At 33.9% G+C, this 20,961-nt stretch overlaps 4 protein-coding genes across 8 annotated transcripts; 3 read left to right on the top strand and 1 right to left on the bottom strand.

Moving 5' to 3' along the window:
• Nucleotides 1-2,461: 2,461 nt before the first annotated feature.
• J2 (DNAJ homolog 2) lies at nt 2,462-4,797 on the top strand. The gene is made up of 6 exons (XM_012210969.3): nt 2,462-2,713; nt 2,918-3,086; nt 3,195-3,333; nt 3,675-3,951; nt 4,054-4,252; nt 4,331-4,797. Exons 1-6 carry the CDS (start codon nt 2,564-2,566, stop codon nt 4,651-4,653), a joined length of 1,257 nt encoding a protein of 418 aa, XP_012066359.1. The 5' UTR covers nt 2,462-2,563; the 3' UTR covers nt 4,654-4,797.
• A 360-nt stretch (nt 4,798-5,157) lies between these two features.
• Nucleotides 5,158-9,018, bottom strand: LOC105629381 (Protein kinase superfamily protein). 2 transcript variants are annotated; one of them, XM_020677427.3, is made up of 8 exons: nt 8,916-9,018; nt 8,674-8,796; nt 7,770-8,025; nt 6,889-6,941; nt 6,743-6,810; nt 6,019-6,114; nt 5,853-5,922; nt 5,158-5,764 (listed from the first exon to the last, which is right to left on the bottom strand). In XM_020677427.3, exons 2-8 carry the CDS (start codon nt 8,735-8,737, stop codon nt 5,460-5,462), a joined length of 912 nt encoding a protein of 303 aa, XP_020533086.1. In that variant the 5' UTR covers nt 8,738-8,796; nt 8,916-9,018; the 3' UTR covers nt 5,158-5,459. The 2 variants fall into 2 exon arrangements, with proteins under 2 accessions (XP_020533086.1, XP_012066360.1); XM_012210970.4 differs by having other exon boundaries at nt 6,025-6,114; nt 8,674-8,981.
• A 1,634-nt stretch (nt 9,019-10,652) lies between these two features.
• LOC105629382 (MD-2-related lipid recognition domain-containing protein) lies at nt 10,653-13,890 on the top strand. Its single transcript, XM_089715804.1, has 4 exons — nt 10,653-10,898; nt 11,320-11,421; nt 11,536-11,696; nt 13,543-13,890. The coding sequence occupies exons 1-4, from the start codon at nt 10,796-10,798 to the stop codon at nt 13,648-13,650; spliced, it is 474 nt and encodes a 157-aa protein (XP_089571930.1). The 5' UTR covers nt 10,653-10,795; the 3' UTR covers nt 13,651-13,890.
• A 1,369-nt stretch (nt 13,891-15,259) lies between these two features.
• On the top strand, nt 15,260-20,583 carry LOC105629383 (ubiquitin carboxyl-terminal hydrolase). Of its 4 annotated transcripts, none has more exons than XM_089715354.1 (4): nt 15,260-15,481; nt 16,040-16,280; nt 16,551-16,804; nt 19,947-20,583. In XM_089715354.1, exons 2-4 carry the CDS (start codon nt 16,040-16,042, stop codon nt 20,295-20,297), a joined length of 846 nt encoding a protein of 281 aa, XP_089571480.1. In that variant the 5' UTR covers nt 15,260-15,481; the 3' UTR covers nt 20,298-20,583. The 4 variants fall into 4 exon arrangements, with proteins under 4 accessions (XP_089571480.1, XP_089571479.1, XP_012066362.1 ...); XM_089715353.1 differs by having other exon boundaries at nt 16,035-16,280; XM_012210972.4 differs by having other exon boundaries at nt 15,261-15,481; nt 16,000-16,280.
• Nucleotides 20,584-20,961: the final 378 nt, after the last annotated feature.

The following is a 20,961-nucleotide window of genomic DNA, read 5'->3' as shown; positions in this document are numbered from 1 at the left end:
ATATATATATAAACATGCGATTTTCTGACAAGACAGTTGTTGTTTGGTCCAGGGACAAGAACCCTGTGGTCTTTCGACCACATTTGCAACTGTTATAGAAATGCGAGATGGCTACCGGCAACGCTAGCTATTGCAGGCCTTTCATTATCGGCGGCGTAAGGTTTTAATGAAGAAAAAAATGATTTTAAAGAAGGTAACACATTTTGCCTTCTGATCCCTCATTGTTTTTCAATTGGCTCTAAAAAACCTCTAATTTGTTTAATTAGTGTGACATTCGATCTGGCAAAAAGTGATTCTAAGAGTGTGGATAGAGCAAAGCTCCAGCTAGCTTCTAGGATGATAGACTAACTAGAATAGTGGAATGCGGGACAAATGAATGAATTAGATCATATATTGAAAAGGGAAAACTAATCAATAGAGACGCTTTTTGGTAGAATAATCTAGAGAATTGAAAAAACACCAAGATTAAACGTGCTCGTTTAAAGGAAATCCCGGAATGAGTGACCACCTGAGAGATTCTTCGTACGAGTTTTGTTAATCCAGTATGAGATGGATTTGACTTGATTCAAAGCATACAATTTATTTGGTGGTTCGAGTTTTGCTAATCGAGTATGAGATGGATTTGCCTTGATCCAAAGCGTACAATTTCTTTGATGGTTAGAGTTGGGCGTGACAATTAGGTCCTAAAATTAATTTTGATTGGATATATAAATTCATTGTAATTTTATCAAAGTCAATCAAACTAAATGTTTGTATATAAATCTATAAAAACTCAATTATATCTCTTAAAATCTTACACAATCTTAATCCAATAAACCCCTAAATGTTTATAAAGAGAATATGTCTATATCATTTAAAATCTCCAAGGTACAAGTTAAATTTATTAATAATCTTGTAATCGCTAAGTTATCCTCTAACTATTTAGTAATTTGTTGTCCTCTTTTAATTTGTTTTGTTGAGTTTATGATAAGTTTTCTTCTTCTTCTTCTTATTATTATTATTAATTAATTAATGTTTGATCATATGCAATTATATTATCCCTTCCTAATATATACTTCAGGACACTTTACATGAAGGAGATAATTACAATTTTATCTTTATATCTAAAATCTAAGCCTTTATAGTTTAAATTTTGATTCAACTAGAGGGATTTAAGAAAAAAAAAAAATTATCTCTTATATGACCACGGCGGGCGTTTTTATAAAATCTTTAAAATTAGATAAAAATAATAATGTGCTTGGACGAAAAATTACATAAACGACAGTAATTATTTTTGAGGCGTTTAATGAAAAAAGTAATAATAAAAAATAATAAATAAAAAAAACACGAAGAACAATACAGTTGGACTTGGATGGATCAAACATTAGTTTCGCTAGAAGGTCCAACGGGCCGAAGTAGCTACAAAATAAAGTGGCCGAATCAAACATTACTAATAAAATAATTTATTTTTAAAATGATAATAATAAAGTATGGAAAATAATTAATTTATCTATGAGGTTTGATCAAATTAATTAATTTATCTTCGTATTTTATTAAAATTAATTAATGGTCTTTGAGGTTTATTTCCGTGCTTTTATCCACTTTTTCCTGATTGAAAAAAATTACATTATAATTTCTGTAGTTTGCAAAATACAATTAATTTGTTATTGTCTTTTAGGATATAAATTAAAATGTTCTTATAATTTAATTCCGTCAGACTATAAGGTATTTTCGCCTAATTTTTATATTTTTTTCATTAAATTTCCTTTTTATTTTAAAAAATATAAGACGGATTATTTATATTTTTTAAGCTTTAGAGACTACATAGTATTTTTCTGGTACAATATTTTAGTATCTCTCATTTGATTTCCTTGTTTTTTATCGACTTAACAGGGAAAGATGTAAAAATTGGACAAAAAGACCTAATGATATAACATAAGCAAATATAAGGACAAATTAATATAATTTAAAACAGATAAAACAGACTAGTTGTATTTTGTAAATTGCAAGAACTTTAACTGTTCTTCCTATTATGCTATTAAATTGTGTGAAAAGACAAAAATAACATCACAATTAAGTAAGAAAAGAAGATAATAAATTTAACTTTTTGCCCTCACCTTTTATGGTTCAACGGGTAGTAAACATTGGGACTATTAATTAATATTAATAAAATATAAAGACGAATTAATTATTTTGGTTGAATTAATTATTTTTCCTAATAAAGTAGTATTAATTTCGGAAATTACTGTAATCACGCTATTCGTAAAAGTAATGTTTAAGCCACACCTAGCTTTACCTTACTTTTTCGTCCTTGCTTGCCCTCCGGGACGCAACGAAGCAGGCAGGCGGTTTCAAGGAAGGATCTAGAACTAGAAGAAGACCAAGACCAAAACTGATAAGCGGATCCAACGGCCCAAAAACAAAAGAGAAACAAAGCGAATTCTAGAGCCTTCTCTCTACGAGTGAAATCCCCACTCATATAAATGCCTCACCATACGGGTGAAAATGCCAGAAGCTGTGTGAAATATTCGTTGCGTTTGCGTGTCCAGAGCCTTCTTTCTGTTTTTGATCGAGGAAGAAGAAGATGTTCGGCAGAGCACCGAAGAAGAGCGATAATACAAGGTACTATGAAATATTGGGGGTGTCGAAGAACGCTTCACAAGATGATTTAAAGAAGGCTTATAAGAAAGCCGCCATCAAGAACCATCCTGATAAAGGAGGCGATCCTGAGAAGGTGATTGAATTTTGTTTATGTCAGTCGAATATTTCTGTTCTGGGTATACCTTTAATTAGGAAATTGACAAAAAGGGCATGATTAGAATTTGTTTTGCTTCTTTTTAAAATTTCTACAATTTTTTCTTTGTTCTTGTTATGTTTGGCTGATGAGTATCTATATTTAGAGTTCTCATCGTTTGTTTTATTGAAATTTCAATTGCAGTTCAAAGAGCTAGCCCAGGCTTATGAGGTTTTGAGTGATCCTGAGAAACGTGAGATATATGATCAATATGGTGAGGATGCGCTTAAGGAAGGAATGGGTGGGGGTGGTGGTGGCCATAGCCCCTTTGACATTTTTGAATCCTTTTTTGGGGGGAGCCCATTCGGAGGAGGTAAACATCACATACTTCTATGCCTGTTTCGATGCGCTATGTTTGTTTATGTGACCTCTAATCTTGTTTGGATAAGGTCTTACTTTATGTGCTTGCTTGTTTTTATAGGTGGTAGTAGCCGGGGAAGGAGGCAGAGACGGGGAGAGGATGTGGTACATCCATTGAAAGTCTCGTTGGAGGACCTGTATCTTGGCACTACGAAGAAGCTTTCTCTATCCCGCAATGTGATTTGCTCCAAATGCAATGGGTGAGTTGTCTCTTTCATGTATTTGCTAACCTTCAAATTGAAGTAGGAATGGAAATAACTGTCCAAGTTTGAGAATCATAACTTTTAGTTTATTTTTAAATGACTAACAGAATTTTTCGGTTTGATCAAGAATTATATTGAAAGTCAGTATCATTTTTTTTTTTTTTTGAACGGAGAAAGTCGTATTATTTAAATATAAATCAAAGGTATTATAACATAAAAATGTTGAAATATGAACCAAGACTTTGCATTCTATTTTCATTTCTGTAGCGAGATGTATGTGAAATTGTTGTATTGCTATTACATTGCTGACTCAAGACTTTGTAACGCATTAATGGCAGCAAGGGGTCGAAATCTGGAGCTTCAATGAAGTGCCCTGGTTGCCAGGGTACAGGTATGAAGGTCTCAATAAGACAGCTTGGCCCATCAATGATTCAGCAGATGCAGCATGCTTGCAATGAATGTAAGGGTACTGGTGAGGCAATTAGTGATAAGGATAGATGTTCCCAATGCAAGGGAGAGAAGGTTGTTCCGGAAAAGAAGGTGTTGGAGGTTATAGTAGAGAAAGGAATGCAACATGGCCAGAAAATTACATTCCCTGGTGAAGCTGATGAAGCTGTATGTCCTTAATCCTTTGATTAGTGGGTTTTGTTTTGTTGGTGTCCTTTGTCTTTGAGTATCATTATATTCAATTGGTTGATTGTCTTGGTGTTCTTGCAGCCTGATACAATCACTGGGGATATAGTTTTTGTCCTTCAACAGAAGGAGCATCCTAAATTCAAGAGAAAGGGAGATGACCTCATTGTAGAACATAATCTATCCCTCACTGAATCTCTTTGTGGCTTCCAGTTTGTACTAACACACTTGGATGGAAGGCAGCTGCTTATAAAATCGAACCCTGGAGAAGTTGTCAAGCCTGGTAGGTGAAGTGAAAGAATAAATTTTTTTGACTTAGATGTTTGTTTGCAAAACAACTCATTGTTGATCCTTAATGCAGACTCATTCAAGGCAATTAATGATGAGGGCATGCCCATGTACCAACGACCATTCATGAAGGGGAGGCTATACATCCATTTCAATGTGGAGTTCCCTGATTCTCTGACTTTAGATCAGGTTAAGGCACTCGAGGCAATTTTGCCTCCAAGGCCATCCAGTATGTTGACAGACATGGAGCTGGATGAGTGTGAGGAGACTACTCTGCACGATGTTAATATGGAAGAGGAAATGAGAAGGAAGGACCAGCGCTCACAACAGGAGGCATATGACGAAGATGATGATATGCCTAGTGGTGGACAGAGAGTTCAATGTGCCCAGCAGTGATGGGGCTGGATTTAGTGCTGTAGTAGTTTGAATCTAATTCTGGACCTCCAAATATTAAAATGTCATATCAATTTGTGAAACATATGATGATCATGGAAAAATCTTCAGGAAATGACAAGACAATTACTTGCCTGCTTTTATCAATGGTGGAAAATATCCTGTTGATGCGATGGTTCTTCCTTCTGTTTGTGTTACCAGTTATGGATTGTTGATCTTGATCAAGTTTCTAGTTCTCTCTTATTCCTCTTATTATGTTCTTAGTTGAATATCTGGATTCTGACAAGTGTTTTTGTTTGATGGAATTGACTGGTCTTTACTCAAGTAGTAGATCCCTTTTCCTATGATAACTATGAACGTCTGTTTTAACTTTCAGTTCTAAACGTAAGTATAGGGTTAAGCTGCATTGCATTCTGTGAAATTTAAATTCAGCTTGGATGAGTTTAAAATGTGGTTTATACAAAAGTCTTGAGGTGAGAATGAGGAATATCGAGGCAGGTGAGAATATTTGAGACCCATCAATATCAGGAAATTTAATATATATTTTTGTGTTCATAAAAATACATCATTGAACAGTTCAAAATCTAGGAGCTGCTCGACAGGCAATTGCAGCACAATACAGATTAATGAAAACGGTCTACCCTTTTTCTTATCAGTCTTTTGCTAGTTTATATGTAAAGTATTTTGCTATTCTGATTTATAGTCTAAGATGTACAAATAATCTAAGGACCTCAGCCTTTGGACAGGAAAGCTTTGTGGTATTGATTTGAATTTCAACAATAAAAGAATTTCACATCAATGCACCTACACTAGTCACTCAGAATGTCGAACTTTTTCTGCAGATACCGAAACATCTGCGGAATTGAAAATTTTGGTTTATTTCCAGATTTTATACAGAGTCTTGCTACAGCTAGGAGATTTTTAAGCTCTTTAGAGTCGTAACTGTTTCCAAGATCAGGGTCTATCATGTTTTGGATGGAACTGCGAAAGCGAGACCCTTGAATCCATTGTATTAAATCCGTGCTTCCTTTCTCTGACGACTGACCAGTTATTAACTCCAAGATTAGCACTCCCAGCTGAAAGATTATGTTTCCACAACTCTGGTTCATACAATCTGCATTTGGAAAATTACATAAATAAAGTTTAAAGATCACCTTTATTTCTTTGCAAATATCATGCAAGAAATGATAGTTGAAAATCACCTCCTGTGCACGATGCATGAGGCGTTGTAACATAATTTTCAACGGAACTAAGAAGGCTGACACTGGAGAGCTGACATAATTAATCAAGTCTGAGATCTCTATGAAGTCAAACGCAAAATATTCAAAAAGTCAAACTAGCAATCGAAAAAGAAGATGAGAGAAGTACCCTTACCTTGGCAGTGAAGTTCTCATCGAGCATGATATTGCTTGAACTAATGGATACATGATACATTGGTGGGTTACTAAAGAGAAGCAAATATTCCTGAAATGTAAATTAACCATAACTTAATCAATACTTTTAACCAGTATGCACTTGCTGGCATATTCTACATGCTTTTAGCAATGCCTTTGATGCAAGAGGATGCATATTAAAGGTGGAGTATATTCTCTTTTATCAACAACCCAGAAGGAACAACATAATCCTGACTTCTTTTTTCGGTCTATCAGTGAACTACACAATAAGGTAGCAAAATTCTACTCTTATTACACAACAAAGAAGCAATACAGGTCATGGGTTCGATCTCAGCAATGCAAACTTTTCCCGGGTCAGCCCCTTTACTTCTAAGGGCGAGCAAAGATTAGTCAGGTTTGTGAACCGTTAAAACGGACACGGGCCAGGATACGTCGTGTAAGTGTTAAAAAATGAAGCGATATAATCTCTACCACTTACTAGAATTCTGTTGCTGACCTTAAGATCTTGTGATCATATTTGTCATCTAAACATAATGTTTGCCTTGGCAAATAGCAATATGAATAGGATGTTGCTACCAGCCTTTCAATGAAGAAATTGAAGACTGTTCTGTATGTTGACAAATTTTATGACCTGTATAAAATCAAGCTGCAATTGTGATGCAGTTTTGGAACATAATTTTCACATGCAAGTGACTTACCAATGCAGCTACTACTCCAATTGCTATCCTTAATCTTGTCTTCCAATTCAATGGAGTCCTAAGAGGATCTGCCAAGAGCCATTGGTTGGTCACAAAATCAAAGTTGGAATAATATATTCATTTACAAGTTCTGCTCTGAAGTTTACCATTAAGGTGCTCCTTCAAGCTTCCATTTTCTATGTTGTCAAACACAAGTAACCTGAAGAATGTGATAGTCTAATAAGGAAATAAAATTAACAAAAAAAGAAGCTAAAATGATCAAACAAAGCAGAAATAGTAAGTACTCTTTCCTTCTGCTTATTGCAACAGAATCATAGTGATAATATGACCAGAGATCTAATCTAAACACATTAGCCCCTCAACACTTTTGCCAATTTTTTCTTGCATTAGGACATTCAACAAATTTCAGAAGATGAAGACCAGCAGTTTTATACTAAAAAATGGGTTTCTAAACAACATATCGGTGCAAACCAGAACTTACAAAGTGACAAGAGAAGCCTAACACAATGTGATCAAACTTTGACCTCAAACTAACATGATTGTTTGTGCAGATTTAATTACAGATTAGATGCTCTGCGGAAAAACCATTTGCAGTAGCTGGTACAAAATCATATCATTAGGGTTGCATAAAAGAATCTTTCAAATTCTAGAGAAAGTGTACCTCACATTAGCCCCTTGACAGTGTATGCTTTGCAGATTATTACTTAGTTTCAATTCCATTCCCTTTTTCTATTAGTCTGGCAAAGATCAAAACCTATGACTCCACTAAATATTTAGCAGCTTGCAGCAAGAGTTTTCTTCAAATGTCACACAAAATCTCCAAGTCTCTCTCACGCACAAGCTCACAAACACATGCATATATAGTTATATACAAACACTAATATTTGCTGTTTCGGGGAAATCCATAAAATAAGGTCAAATTCTCACTTCAATTCACAGAGTTTTAAAGTCAAATCAACTGCATTCTTTCATTCAAGATGAGGAAAAAAAAAAAGACAATACACGAGTTAGATGTTAGACGCTAAACCTCTTACGGCCATTGGAGAAGCCTTTGAGGGCAAGAAGGTGACGGTGGTGCAAGCGCCCCAAGAGTTGCACTTGTCTATAGAAAACATCTTTTTCTTGACTAAGGTCTTTTACTTCTTTCACCAATGCAATGTCACCATCTTTAAATTTGGCCCTGTAAGCAGTCCCATTAGAATCACTGTAGAGTATCCTATGAAAACCATCAGTTGCTCTCTTTATATCTTCATATGAGAAGCGCCTGACAAATGATACTGGACCTGCAAAAACAACATATAGGGGATGATAAACTACAACCAACAGCTAGAATCAAAATTTGATGAACTCCTTGTGTTAATCCTTGTATATTACATATTTGCAAATTTTAAACCAGATTTAATAAAACAATCACTGAATTAAAAAAAAAAAAAAGACACCAAGTGTGATCAACTTCAAAACTCAATTCTTAATTTCCTGCCCTTTCACAGTAAAGTTCACCCTGATGCAAAAATGAAAGAAAGAATATAATAGCTCAAATCAAAGTATGATAAACTGCTTTCTAGCAATGTGCATTAGCACAATTACAAATCTTAAATGAGATTTAAGAACATAATTGACTTAAAACGACTACAAGTTTGATCATTAAAAACCAACTCTTTATTTTCTCTATTTTCATTCAAAAATTCACTCTAATGCAAAGAAAGTAACAGAAAAATTGAAGCTCGTAGCGGTCCTTGAGAGAAAGCAAAGTATTTCCTAGAAAATCAGAGGATTCAAGTTTAAACCCATAAATCTTGATTAGCTCACAAGCAATTCAGCAAGTTAAAGCAAAAGAATTGGCAGCAATTTGGATCAAGCGATCACCAAATCAAATTCAGTGAGCAAAAAGCATAGAAATTCGGAGCAATTGGGAAGTGGAGAAGAGGTACCAAAACGGGATCTGTGAAGCCAAGCTAGAAGGTGAGGCCTGATCTTGCGGATCAGGCGATCCATGGCAGTTGGCACTAGTCACTTCCAGTCACAAAAACTGTTTCTTGAATTTTAGTGACTGTCTGCACTAACCAGTACAAATGTACATGAGATTCTCATTGTCGTCTCCTCTTTTTCTTTTACTGTAGCTGACTTTTTTTTTTTTTTTCCAAAAAGCAAAAATTTACAATTACTTGCTTACTTCTTGAAGTGTTAATGGCAGGCTCTTGTCCTGGCCTTCATTTCCGTTCGTTGTCTCCTCTAACTAACACTGACAATAGACACATGCTAATAATATATGCTGGCTCTGGTTGCTCAACTGTTCACACATGCCCTTCAATTTACAAATGTTATTTCTTCAAATCCCAAAAGATGAGTCAGAGATTATCAAACTCAATTTACAAAAGTTTCCCCCAAAACTTATCACAATTTTATTTTGGGAAAATAATTATTTCGTTTCACCAAATTAACTAAATCATCAAATAGTTTGGTAATATTAATTAATAGTTTTCGAGGTTTACCTCTATTAAATTACTTGGTTCATCCCTCTATTTTCCCTAGATTTTCAGTTAAAATCTTAAAAAAAGATTAACATATCGTGCCATTTCAGAAGAATAAATAATTAATTCGTCTTTGAGGTTTGACCAAACTAACTAAGTCATCCATGCAGTTTAACAATATTAATTAATAATCTTTGAGATTTATCTCTGTCAAACCATTTGATCATTCCGTCCATTTTCTTTAGATTTTTCATTAAAACCTTCAAAAAAAAAAAAAGACTAAACTAACATATGTTAGAATTTCTATTTGTCATGGAAGGAAAATGAAGAGTTAGAGTGTACATTGATTATTTGATATATACCTAAAAAAATTTTTTTTTAATCAACATAATATGTCATTTTACCGTCTTGAGCCACTACAAAAAGATGAAAAAGAAAAATATATATCGAATTAATTTCAATAAAATAATAGACATTTAATATTAGGTATCCTAATCAAGAGAACAAGTTATTTTATATACTTCATTATAAACTACAACTAATGAAATGAAGGTAGAACCATAGGAATAGTAAGAATATTTTAGAAAAAAAAAATTACGGTTTTTGCAGAATTTCAGTTGTAAATTTAATAAGACTTAACTGTCATTTCATTATAAAGCAAATAACCTAGGTTAGTTTAGTTTTTTTCTTCTTAAGTGTAATGATATTTTAGTCTTTTTCTTTAAGGTTTTAACAGAAAATCAGTAGAAAATAAATAGAATGATCAAATGATTTGACGAAAGTAAATCTCAAGGATCATTAATTAATATTTACAAACTGCAGGGATGAATTAGTTAGTTTGGTCAAACGTCAAGGACGAATTAATTATTTTTCATTCTTATGTTTCAGGATATTTTAGACATTTTTAAAGGTTTTAATGAAAAAATATCGAGAAAATGGACAGAAGGACCAATTGATTTCACGGAGATAAACCTCAGGGATCATTAATTAATATTGTTAAATTGTAAAGATGACTTAATTAGTTTGATCAAACATCAAATACAAATTAATTATTTCCCCTATTAATTAATATTTCAAAGTAGTTCTAACCGATTCATATAACTAAAAATAACAACTTTAACAAAAATGATATTTTTATAATCCCAAATCTTTATTTACATTTCCTTTATCTCACTTTACCATAACATATCTTAGTTTATCATACTTTAATGACCCTTCTCTTATCTTGTTCAAAGCCAAGCCTAAAAGAGTCAATTGAATATAAAATAAAATTATTGGGCTAATTTATGTGAAACTTAAAAATTAGGTCTCATTAATCTAATTTGAAAAATTGAGGTGCCAAATTGAACTTGGTATTTTGAGCAAAATATGAGGCTAAATTTTTCACTATAAATTTGGCTCTGTTCTATTCCAACAGACAATCTACCGTCTATTTCTGCCCCTCCGAGGATAATATTCCTATAATTATCTCGAACGACGAAGAACTTGCTAAAACTAAATACTCCAGAACCCATTCAAGTTCTTTATACATTTAAAAAAAAAAAAAAAAAGCAAAAGCAATTCAGGCGTTTGCAGAAAATCCATGGAAAGTGTTTTACCTTCTCTGTTGAAGCAAACCCTTTTGCTTCTCTTTGCCATTTATCTCCTCTTACCTTCAGTTCAAGCCACTGATGTGAAATACTGTGGTAAGTTCCTTTCTATTCCACTACCTTTTTTTTTTCTTAATCTTTTTATTGTTGAGGTTGGGTTGCAGAGAAATTTTTGGAAATCAAGTAAGAAATCAGTTTCCTTGATCTAAGTAACTCTTCAAAGATCTTGATTATAACTGTATGTTTTAGTTCTTACATCTAGTTCGTTTTCTAGTCTTAGCTCTTTACTTTTTATGATGTTTAATCTAAGTTTTTCTTTTTTGATTTTTGAATTTTTATTTTTCTCAGTGATCAAAGAGATCTTAGCTAAAAAGAAACCATTTTTTATGGGAAGTCATAATAATATATATAAATGGTGTCCAATGTAAAGTACAGAACTTGGTTGATCAAATTATAAAAAATTTCTATCTACTATCATATCGGATTAGCTATTAAATATGTTGGAATTTAACTACAGATAAGAAAGGCAACTATGCTGTAAAGATACATGGAGTTGATATATCACCTGATCCTGTAGAATCAGGGAATCCAGCCACCTTTAATATCTCAGCTTCTACTGGTAATTTTTCTTTTACTGTTTATTTCTTCCCATTTATTTATTTATTTATGAATTTGAGAGTTGCCTGGAATTTCTTCTAATACAAGATAAGCTCTCCTTGTATGTTTTGATCAGGTCAATCTATCACTGGTGGAAAGGTATATATTTATGTTAATTTCTTTTCGGTGCGTGTACATAGTGAAACTCATGATCTTTGCGAAGAGATATCCTGCCCAATTGCACCTGGCAGCTTTGTGCTATCTCACACCCAAACTTTACCTGGATTCGCTCCACCGGTAAGTTTCATGGCAATAGGTCTCTGCCCTAGTCTATATTTACTCTTTTAAATGTTCTCCTTTGTTTAATCGTACCTCATTTGATGATTCCTCTCATGAACCGCTTAAAGATTGGACATCTAATTATTGAGTATGGAAAAAAATTAGCAAAGCATGTTTGTTTATTGGTTGTCAATTTGGTATCATCTTTTATCTCTGTCAAGGAAAAAATGCCTCTTTATGGTCATCTAATTGCCTTTTTTACTTTTTTCTTCATGTAATATACAGTGCTCTTGGTTTAGGTTATTTGCCTAATAGTTTTTCCTGGTTCATTAAGAGCTTCATTTGCTATATCAAGTTTCTCTACTACTAAAAGTTAGCTGTAAAGATGAGATATTTAAATCCAAAACCAGGGCATTTCTATGTTTTACCACATATAAAAATCTTAAGTTCTTCCCTTGTCATGTGATGTTTACCCTGTGGTTCACATGTGTCCCACAAGGCAAGAGAGAAAAGAGGGGGGATGGTGTTCTTGCTGTAATGTATATGATCAGAATTACATCTAAGATGTTGTGTTTTATAAAAAATGAAAGGAAGGATTGGATGGATTTTGAAATGAGGATTATCAGTCAGCTACTGTACCTACTGAGTCATCTCAACCATTTTGGGATGGACTTTATAATGACAGGTTGATTAGGAAAATTGAGTAAATTTAGCTAACCTGAATTTTCTAAATTCTTAAAAAATTGAAAAAAACAGAGTGGAAAGTTGAAGTTCTAGTTCCAGTTCTTGATGATAATGGGATTGGGTAGGGATTCCTCAGTTGTTCTGATGTCATTTCATTTGCTTAAATAAAATAATGGGCGGAGCCTATGAGGAAGCTGTACTTGGAGGATGTTGCCAATGCTACGGGAAAACAATGTAATTTTTTTTTCGTACTAAGGTGAACAACCTGCCTTGAGGTGTTTTAGTTACTTGATCTAGGAAGCTCTAGCAGACAATTGTAAATATGTTTCTATAGTTTTTGTTACTAGGACTTGACTTGATCCAGGTTGTCTCCAATTTGGCCAAAGTCTTACAGCCTTTATTTGAGCTTTATATGCTTAACATTATCCTTCTACACCAGCTCAGTCTTTGCTAAAGTTACTTTTTAACTCGGTACCTATCTACCTCACAGATGAACACTTGGATGTAATTTATTACTTTATTCCCACATGTTAATGTCCGTATTTTCTAACTGAGTTCTTGATCCCATAGCAGTTAGAGTTTGCCAGATGAATAGTTTTCTTCCTGTTAGCTCTGTCTAGGAATATTTTACCTAATTTATCCTGTATTGTCTAGCTCTATAATGCATTTCCATGGTGGATGTTTCATCAACTGCAGAAGCAAATTTCCGGTATTTTTGCTCAAGCATGGTCCTTGATTTTCCTGTTGTTGTATCAATCGGTCATGATTCAGTCTTTTTTTTTTTTTAACCTTATTAAAAGTTGAGTAAATTTTATAAAAATTAAATTTTCTCAAAGTCAATAGCAATATATATTACATTTTTTTCACCAACCCATTCTTTAGTATCTTTGTGGACATAGTAATTTGCAAATAGCAGTGTTTTTGTTTTGATAAACAGATTTAGGAATCATTCCATCTGGCTTTCACTTTAGCCTAATGGACATCCATATCTTCATTGTATCCGTGTAGGAAATGATGCATTTGAGAGTTGAAATTTCATTTCATAAATTATATATATGACTCACGTACCGAAGGATTTTAAATCACTCCTTTAAATTGCTAACTGAAGTTACAATCAAAATATTCATTTCCTAGCATTATGCATTTTTCATGATTATCACAGCTGGTATTGTTTTCACAGGGCTCTTACACACTTAAGGTCCTAATGAAGGATGAAAATGATCAGGAACTGAGTTGCGTTTCCTTCAATTTTAAAATCCGTTTTGGAACTCTCCTCTCTGATAATTGACTGTCAACTGTCAACATACAAGCTCTGTACTTCATTCTGGGTTGCAGGCTACTCCAATGAGGACTGGATGTTGTTTCTTCACGATCAGTTTCCTTTGCTTTTCGTTTTCCATTAAACAACGGAAAATACATATGTATAAACATGCATGTAAAAAGATTTGAATGTGTGTGTTGTATGCCTTAATGGAAGTAAATTGCTATCCCAGCTTGCTCTTTACAGATAATTTATATGGTTTTCGTATTTGCAGATGGCATCATATCTCACTAGCAAGGTTTGCTGATAGTCATAAACTAGATGATGGCACAAATTTAACTGTGAAATTTGCTTTCTGTTTTGTGGGTTATCATAGTGCTCGTTTGGATTAGCTTGTTATGTATTAATGTCTCCTATATCAAGCCAACAGTTAAGTTGTTATCTTATACACCTATAGTGTAGATAATTGTTTCTTGTTTTTGGATATTCATATTGGCAATTCAATTTTAAAATAATAACTTTCACATTTTTTACCTATTTAATAGGTGTTTAATTTGTAAGTTGAAGATTTCAACAAAATGGTTTTGCAAATTGAAGTGTTTAATGCAATGCATTAAAGAATAACTGAATTATGCAAGTGGCAAATGCCATTAATCGAGAAATAACTATTATTTCTGTTTAATAATATTTGTCACATTTCACATTTGGAATTTCAAGTCCCTCGAACTATTAAATTTTTTTAAATTATAATAAATTATTGAGTAAATTAACTATATTACTTTTATTTTAATATTAATTTTTTAAGAAAACCATTAAATTGAAGTATTAATTATTGGTTATAGATGTGGCTACGGTTCCGGAACCGATGGTTTCAGTTCCAAAAAATTTGGAATCGGAATCGAACCGAAAATTAACAGTTCCGGTTATGATTTAAAACCGAAAGGTTTCGGTTTTGGTTCCTCAATGGTTCCAAAATCGAAGGTTCCGACCGATTTTGAACGGTTCCGGTCGGTTTTGGACAGTTCTGGCCGGTTTTAGACAGAACTATAACAGTTGGTTTCGATCGGAACCGCCGGTTCACGGTTCCAAAACTGGTGGAACCGAAATCAGACCGGTTTGAACCGGTTTCAGTTCCCACCGGTTTGGAACCGACGGTTCTAGTTCCAAAAACTGAATTTTGGCCATGTCTAATTGGTTATATATAAAGTGTAAATATAGAAAAAAAATATTTATTACTCTTTGAAACCACAAATGTGATATATATTTTGGAACAAATTATATTTTCTCAATGTGATAAATATTATTGAACATAGACAATAATCAGGGTTGGAGCTCTGATGTCATATTATAATTTTGAATTGACAGGGTTGTGATATTATATTGGCTTTAATGCCAATTGATGAATTAAGGAATGAATGATTGGATAATATGTTAGAACCTATGAAAAATATTAATCAGCTTAAAATTGAATTAGTGAAAAATGTGGACTTCGAATGCCAGGTGCTTTAAATAAATAAAAAATATATATATACATATAAAATTTAGACGATGATTGTATAAAAATAATTAATTATTGGATAAATTGAATACACTGTTGAGTGTCAAATTGAGCCTTCTCCCATAGGAATTCAATATTTGCAAGGTTTGCTAGGCTAAGACTTTCTTCTTCATTTTTTAGTTTGCAAAGGCTTGGAAAAGAAAAAAGCCTGAACCGTTTTCTCGTAATAATTCGGGTCAGAAACCCGGATCGGTCCTCGTGACTTAACTCTTAAGATATGAAGAAGGCTTTCGTCGGTTAATCTCGACCGGCAAAAGCAAGAAGAAGAAAGTACATAACAAAGAAGAGCATCAATCTACGGTAAGGAAATTCACACTGCTATTTCACTCGTCCCTAACCTTTCATCTGAGGGTTTTTATTCCTCATTTTAAATTTCACATGCAATTTCTGATAGATTTCTTGATTTCCCCTTTTTAAATGAAACAAAAAATGGAAGGCCCTTAGGTATACTACATATTCTATAGTTCTATTATTTGGAAAAAGCCATTTTATTGTAATTACTTATGTTTCTTCTGCTCCAGAATTTTGTTCTCATTTAAATGTGCTTTTTGGAATCTAAAAGATGTTGCAATGACGGTGTTCTTTGTTTTTTTTTTTGTTTGATAATTTATGCTTGGCTTAGTTATTTACTGATTTGCCATGCAAAGGGCTTGTTTGAATACTTCAGATTAATTTTAGCAATTTCAGATTTTGTACCTGCAAACCCAAATGCAATTTAAAAATTTTCCACATTAAGTTTAGTTATCTTTCCCACAACTGTGGCGGTGTCTATTCATTCTGTGAAGTAATCTACTTTGATTGTACTGGCTGTGATATAGGTTTAATTCACTATACAAGTTGGTGTATGTGTTAGCGAAGATGAGGCGGCAGGGACAGTATGCTGATCCTGGTGCCAATGCATATACTGGTGCTCAGATGCAGCATATTTCTGCCCAGAGGATGGAAAATAGTTCGGATTCTGATCATTTTCAAGGACGGCTAGAGGCCTTCACTCCAGAGAGAGATCCTTACGCTACATCAAAAGCTGAGGGACAGTGGAGATGGGAAAGAGATGAATCAAAAGTGTCAAATCCAATGGCATCTCGTATTTTGCATGAAGGTAACATGACAAAGAGAGATACAAGGAAAATGAGATTGAAATTTGTGAATTTGTTCATTATAATATGTTACATATGTTAATCCGTTATTGCTGCACTTTAATCACCGTCTTTCTTTGGTCTTTAAGTTTGTTATCAGAGTTTGTATCATCTTAGACTGTGGGAACCATTCTTACATTTTTGTAATCTACAAAAATTTAATATGCATAATAGGTTCTAATATCAGTAGCTTGCTTATTTTAATTAACAAAGGTTATGTGTATCTGTTGTAGGTCAAGGAGTTGATGCATCAAGATCATATTTTCAGGGAAAGGGGCCAGGGCCAGAGCCAAAACTGGCTTTAGAGAAGCAAGGCATTAATGATCCCAGATTTGGACAGCATAATGAAGACATGCAAATTGGCTATGAAGAGAAACCATCATTGCAAACTTTTGAAGGACTTGAGCAGAAATTCCTTGATGACATTTTGAAACTAGCCAAGGATCAAAATGATGCTGAGGATGCGGAAAATGCGAGACACAGAGAGGTCAGTACATATTATAGTTTCATTAGATTTTGTACTAACAAGGCAGTGAAAGACGAGTCATTAATGTGGTGGAGATCCCTACAGGAAGGGAGTGATGTGTGGTGGGTTGCCCATCTGCTTGCTAGTGCTCTAAGAGTGTTGGTGTGCGAAACTTTAATGCCTTCTTGATTTACTTTTGACTTGATCACAGAATAAGGCTAGAATGAAAAGAAATATTTGCTGATTTTTGGTGCCACAGCTTGTGGATTTACATGTAGGATTCAGTTAGTGGAGAAAAGTTATAAATAAATGTATGAATTGTGTTTTACACGTAGGGAATGTTTGATTGGCTGCTGGAGTAACTTTTGTAGTGTAGTGACTAGAAGGAAGAGGAATAGGAGAGGCGAGGAGATAGAGAGAGATTACAAAGTTATTTTGTATTTTATTTAGAGACTCAATAACTTTTTGAAAAGAAATCTTAAATTTGGAGAATTTCTAACCAATGTTGAACCTTCAATAAGAAAAGTTCTGAACAAAGCGAACTCCTGTATTTACTAGGTAGTATTATCCTAACTATGAAGTTCTAAACTCCTAAAATTGAAAATTAGAACTTATCTAATTTAAGAATTACATCAAAATAACTTGTAAATTTGTTTATCTTTGACTGCATCAGAGAAAAAAGGTGGGGGCACATGAAAGCAGTGAGCCAGTTAGAAATTATTAAACTTAATAGAGATAATAAAAGCAATGTGGCTGTCTAATTGTCTTGATCGTGGGATATCATTGAGAAATAGGAACCCGTGTTATCAAAAGATTTCCTGCGATTATTTCTAGTATGGAATGAGTCAATCATCCATTTTGGTATCTTATTGAACAAAATGGTGATATTGTTCCTCCATTAATAAAAATTTGGGCCTATACAAATTACGTATTTATGATTTGATCTGTTTCCTGAAGTTCAAAAGTTAGGTGTAAGCACTAAAATAATAGTCAGTTAAGTGCTGACATGGTTCCTCATACGTTAGACTCTGGTTGTTCACCTCCCGCAGTCGAGACATGTGCATCCTGTGCAACTATATGGCACAGTTAAATGCCCTAACCACAAGTGTTTGAATTCTGCATAACAATATGTTTGTGAATAAAAATAGTTAAGTTGAAGCCTTTTTAATGATCTTGTCACTCTTTAGCATGGGTTTATTTGCATCATTCAGAAATATTTACCTGAACAACAATATTTTCACTCAACAATCTAGCCCTAACTGTCTAATAGGCCTCCTAAGAGAAAGCATTGTTGGACGGATGCTATTATGAGTACTGGCTTGTGGTTATGTAGAAACCAGTTGACAACGTACCAAGGGTGATGTTGCTGATAGCTATATCAAAGCCATAGCTATAGTGTTGTGGGAGGCAAGCTCTTATTTCCCAATTTTTAATGAACTGATATTTTTTATGTGGCTTTGTTATTCTAGAGTGATTAGCTTATTAGAAATGGTATCTATTTTTTTTTTCTCTCTTCCTCTCTAAGTGTCTCTCCCTCTTTTTCCTTTTAAAAAAGTCCATTATGCAAAATGTTGTTTTTTTTTTTGGGTCCAAGGTTAGGAATGAGGGTCCTTGTATTTTCAATTGTAGTAAACAGCTTGAGTTGTGTTGTCGAATGAAAGGAGTAAACCAGTCATGGAAATATACATCAAGGATGAGCAGTAAAAGAGGGATGTGTTTATTAATACTTAATACCACTAGCGCACAGGGTGACTTTAGTAATTTACCGTTTTCTTTAACAAATCCACCAGCAGTGTCATTCATTGCACATTTTGATGTATCTTACATCAGTGACTTCAATGTACAACTGTAACCCAGATTTGGGAGCATATTATTATTACAAAATTGTTAGTTGCCTGCTGTCCACTGCTGTGAAAAAACAGCTTATTAGTCAGTTCTGATTGCAAGGTTCTGCCTGCTAAGACACTGCCATCCTTGTGGAGAAGTTTAAGTAAGTTCAAGAAAAGGATCCTGTTCATTTCTAAGATTTGTGAATTTGTTAAATTCAGAACATGCTGAGAAGGTAACTTGTGAACACACTTCTGTTATAGTTACAGTTATTCTTCTGTGTATTGGAAATCCTGGATTTGCATGTGTAATTGGACTGCTGAGAATTGCAAATCAAAAGCTGTAAAAGATTCATTTAATTGGGTCTGAGTTTCAAATCAATGAGACTGAGGTTGGTAAGATGGGATGCAGTCAGTTTTTACATTTCATAAGAAATATCATTGGACCTTGAAAGGAGAAATAAATCAAACATTCTGTTGGAAATTAATTTTATTCACTTGTGCCTCATTAGGAGGTGGTATGCAGCATATGGATCCATCTTAATTAGAGGAGCTAATAATGAAGGATTTTAGGTTGACTAGTTGATTTGGTATTCATAGATTTGTGGAGATTTTTATAATTTACAGATTGTTTCATTGCCAGTTGCAAAGAGGATTGTAGTTGTCCTCTTTCTGGATGATTTTTGTTTTCTAGTTGCAAAAGTTGGAGCTTTTTGAATGTTTGTGGATGTGTTTTGGAAGGGGTGTATTTGGTGTGGGAAATGAGCCTGCTATATTTCGGATGAGTGAATTAGGGTTAACAGAATTTAAAATGTGTTATTGTAGATTCTTTCTTCATCAGCTTTCCTTATAGAGACATTTCTACTATTTTAATACTTGGATATCTTAATTTTTCTTTTGGGTGCTTCTTTTTAATTTCTGCCTTATGGATTTCAAGGATATCTCTTCTTTGCAATCTGTATACCAGGTTTGGGGCCCCTTTACTTCAGGAGCTCTTCTCAATAAATGTAGTTGCTCATTAATTAGATCAAGAAAACTGCATCGTTTACTTATCTAAGAGTTAATTTCTCTCTCTTCACATATATAATCAAGCATGGGAAAGAGTTATTCAAATCTTTACATGTGAGATCTGATGCTTCGAAGTGCACTAATATGTATTAGTCGAGCTGTGAAATTGATTTCGATTCTTGCCCTGTTGCTGTATTGCAGATGGGGATTGAGCAGATGAGATTGGTCAATTCATGTGTTTGATCATGTATAAAATTTAAAATAGTATTGGGTTTGTAGAATTAATCTTAAACTCATGCAATGGTATTCTATGCATTTTTTTTTTTCAGAAAATAAATGCAATAAATAATCAGTATCAAGAACAACTAGTAGCACTTCGAGCCCGACATGCCAGCCGTAGAGATGAGTTCCTTCGCAAGGAGTCAAATGCACGACAGCATCAATATCAGCAAGCCGTGGTGGACCGATATTGCAGCAGTGGCATGGGCCCTGGTGATCCTCATGGTTACAATGCACCCTCAGCTGGTAACAATGAAACTCACCGAGCCTATAATACTGATAATTTTGAATCCTACAGGGAGCGGGCTCGATTTCTTGGTGGTCCAAGGGATCAGGGAGTTGAGAATAGGGGTTCATTTCATAGTGGTCGTGTTTATGATACGGGAACACGCTACTACTAATTTATGTGTAGATTAGTTTTCCCTTGCTAGTTACTCCAAACTTCTGGAATCTGCTTTGCTAGTTAGGCTGGTTATACGAATATTTTAGAGTTGTAGTTTATTATTCTGCAGCATTGCTGCTTTTTAGTAATGCTTCTCCTCACATACGAAACTCCGCACTTTTTTTTCCCAATATGATCTTTTTATTACTTGATATAAACTTTTAGTTTCTGTTAAGTTTTAGGAATGTGAATTTGAATTTCTGTCAGTTAGAGCTGGAGATTTGGCAATGGAATTTTATTTGCTATTTGGTTTGATGCGTATATTTTTGAACAATGAAAGATGTTTGCAAACAAAGGAAGAAGAAAGCATCGTTTCCTATCTTAGTCTAAAATCCTTGTGCATAAAAAAGAAAAAAAAAAGTTCAAACCCAAAACATTCAACAAATTCACGTGTCAGATCATGAATTGAAAAGGTAAATCGTATATAAAAAGACAAGGCTGTGCGAAAGCCCAAGTATAATTTTTCTTGCGGCTAGTGAAAAATTATTTGCTGCGAAAACCTGAACGGATTAATGCCGCGTGGCGGTAGAAGGCTAATCACCCTCGACTTTGTGCTTTCTTGCAATTTCTCTTCATTTTGATCGTTATGGTAAATTCAATTAGAGTTTGAATTTAAATAAAAA

Source organism: Jatropha curcas, chromosome 1 (assembly GCF_041381405.1).
Source record: "Jatropha curcas cultivar XTBG-Jc1 chromosome 1, XTBG_Jcur_1.0, whole genome shotgun sequence".
Lineage (NCBI taxonomy): Eukaryota > Viridiplantae > Streptophyta > Magnoliopsida > Malpighiales > Euphorbiaceae > Jatropha > Jatropha curcas.
Note: the sequence above shows the minus strand (reverse complement) of the source record. Positions and strands in the feature narration are given on the sequence as shown.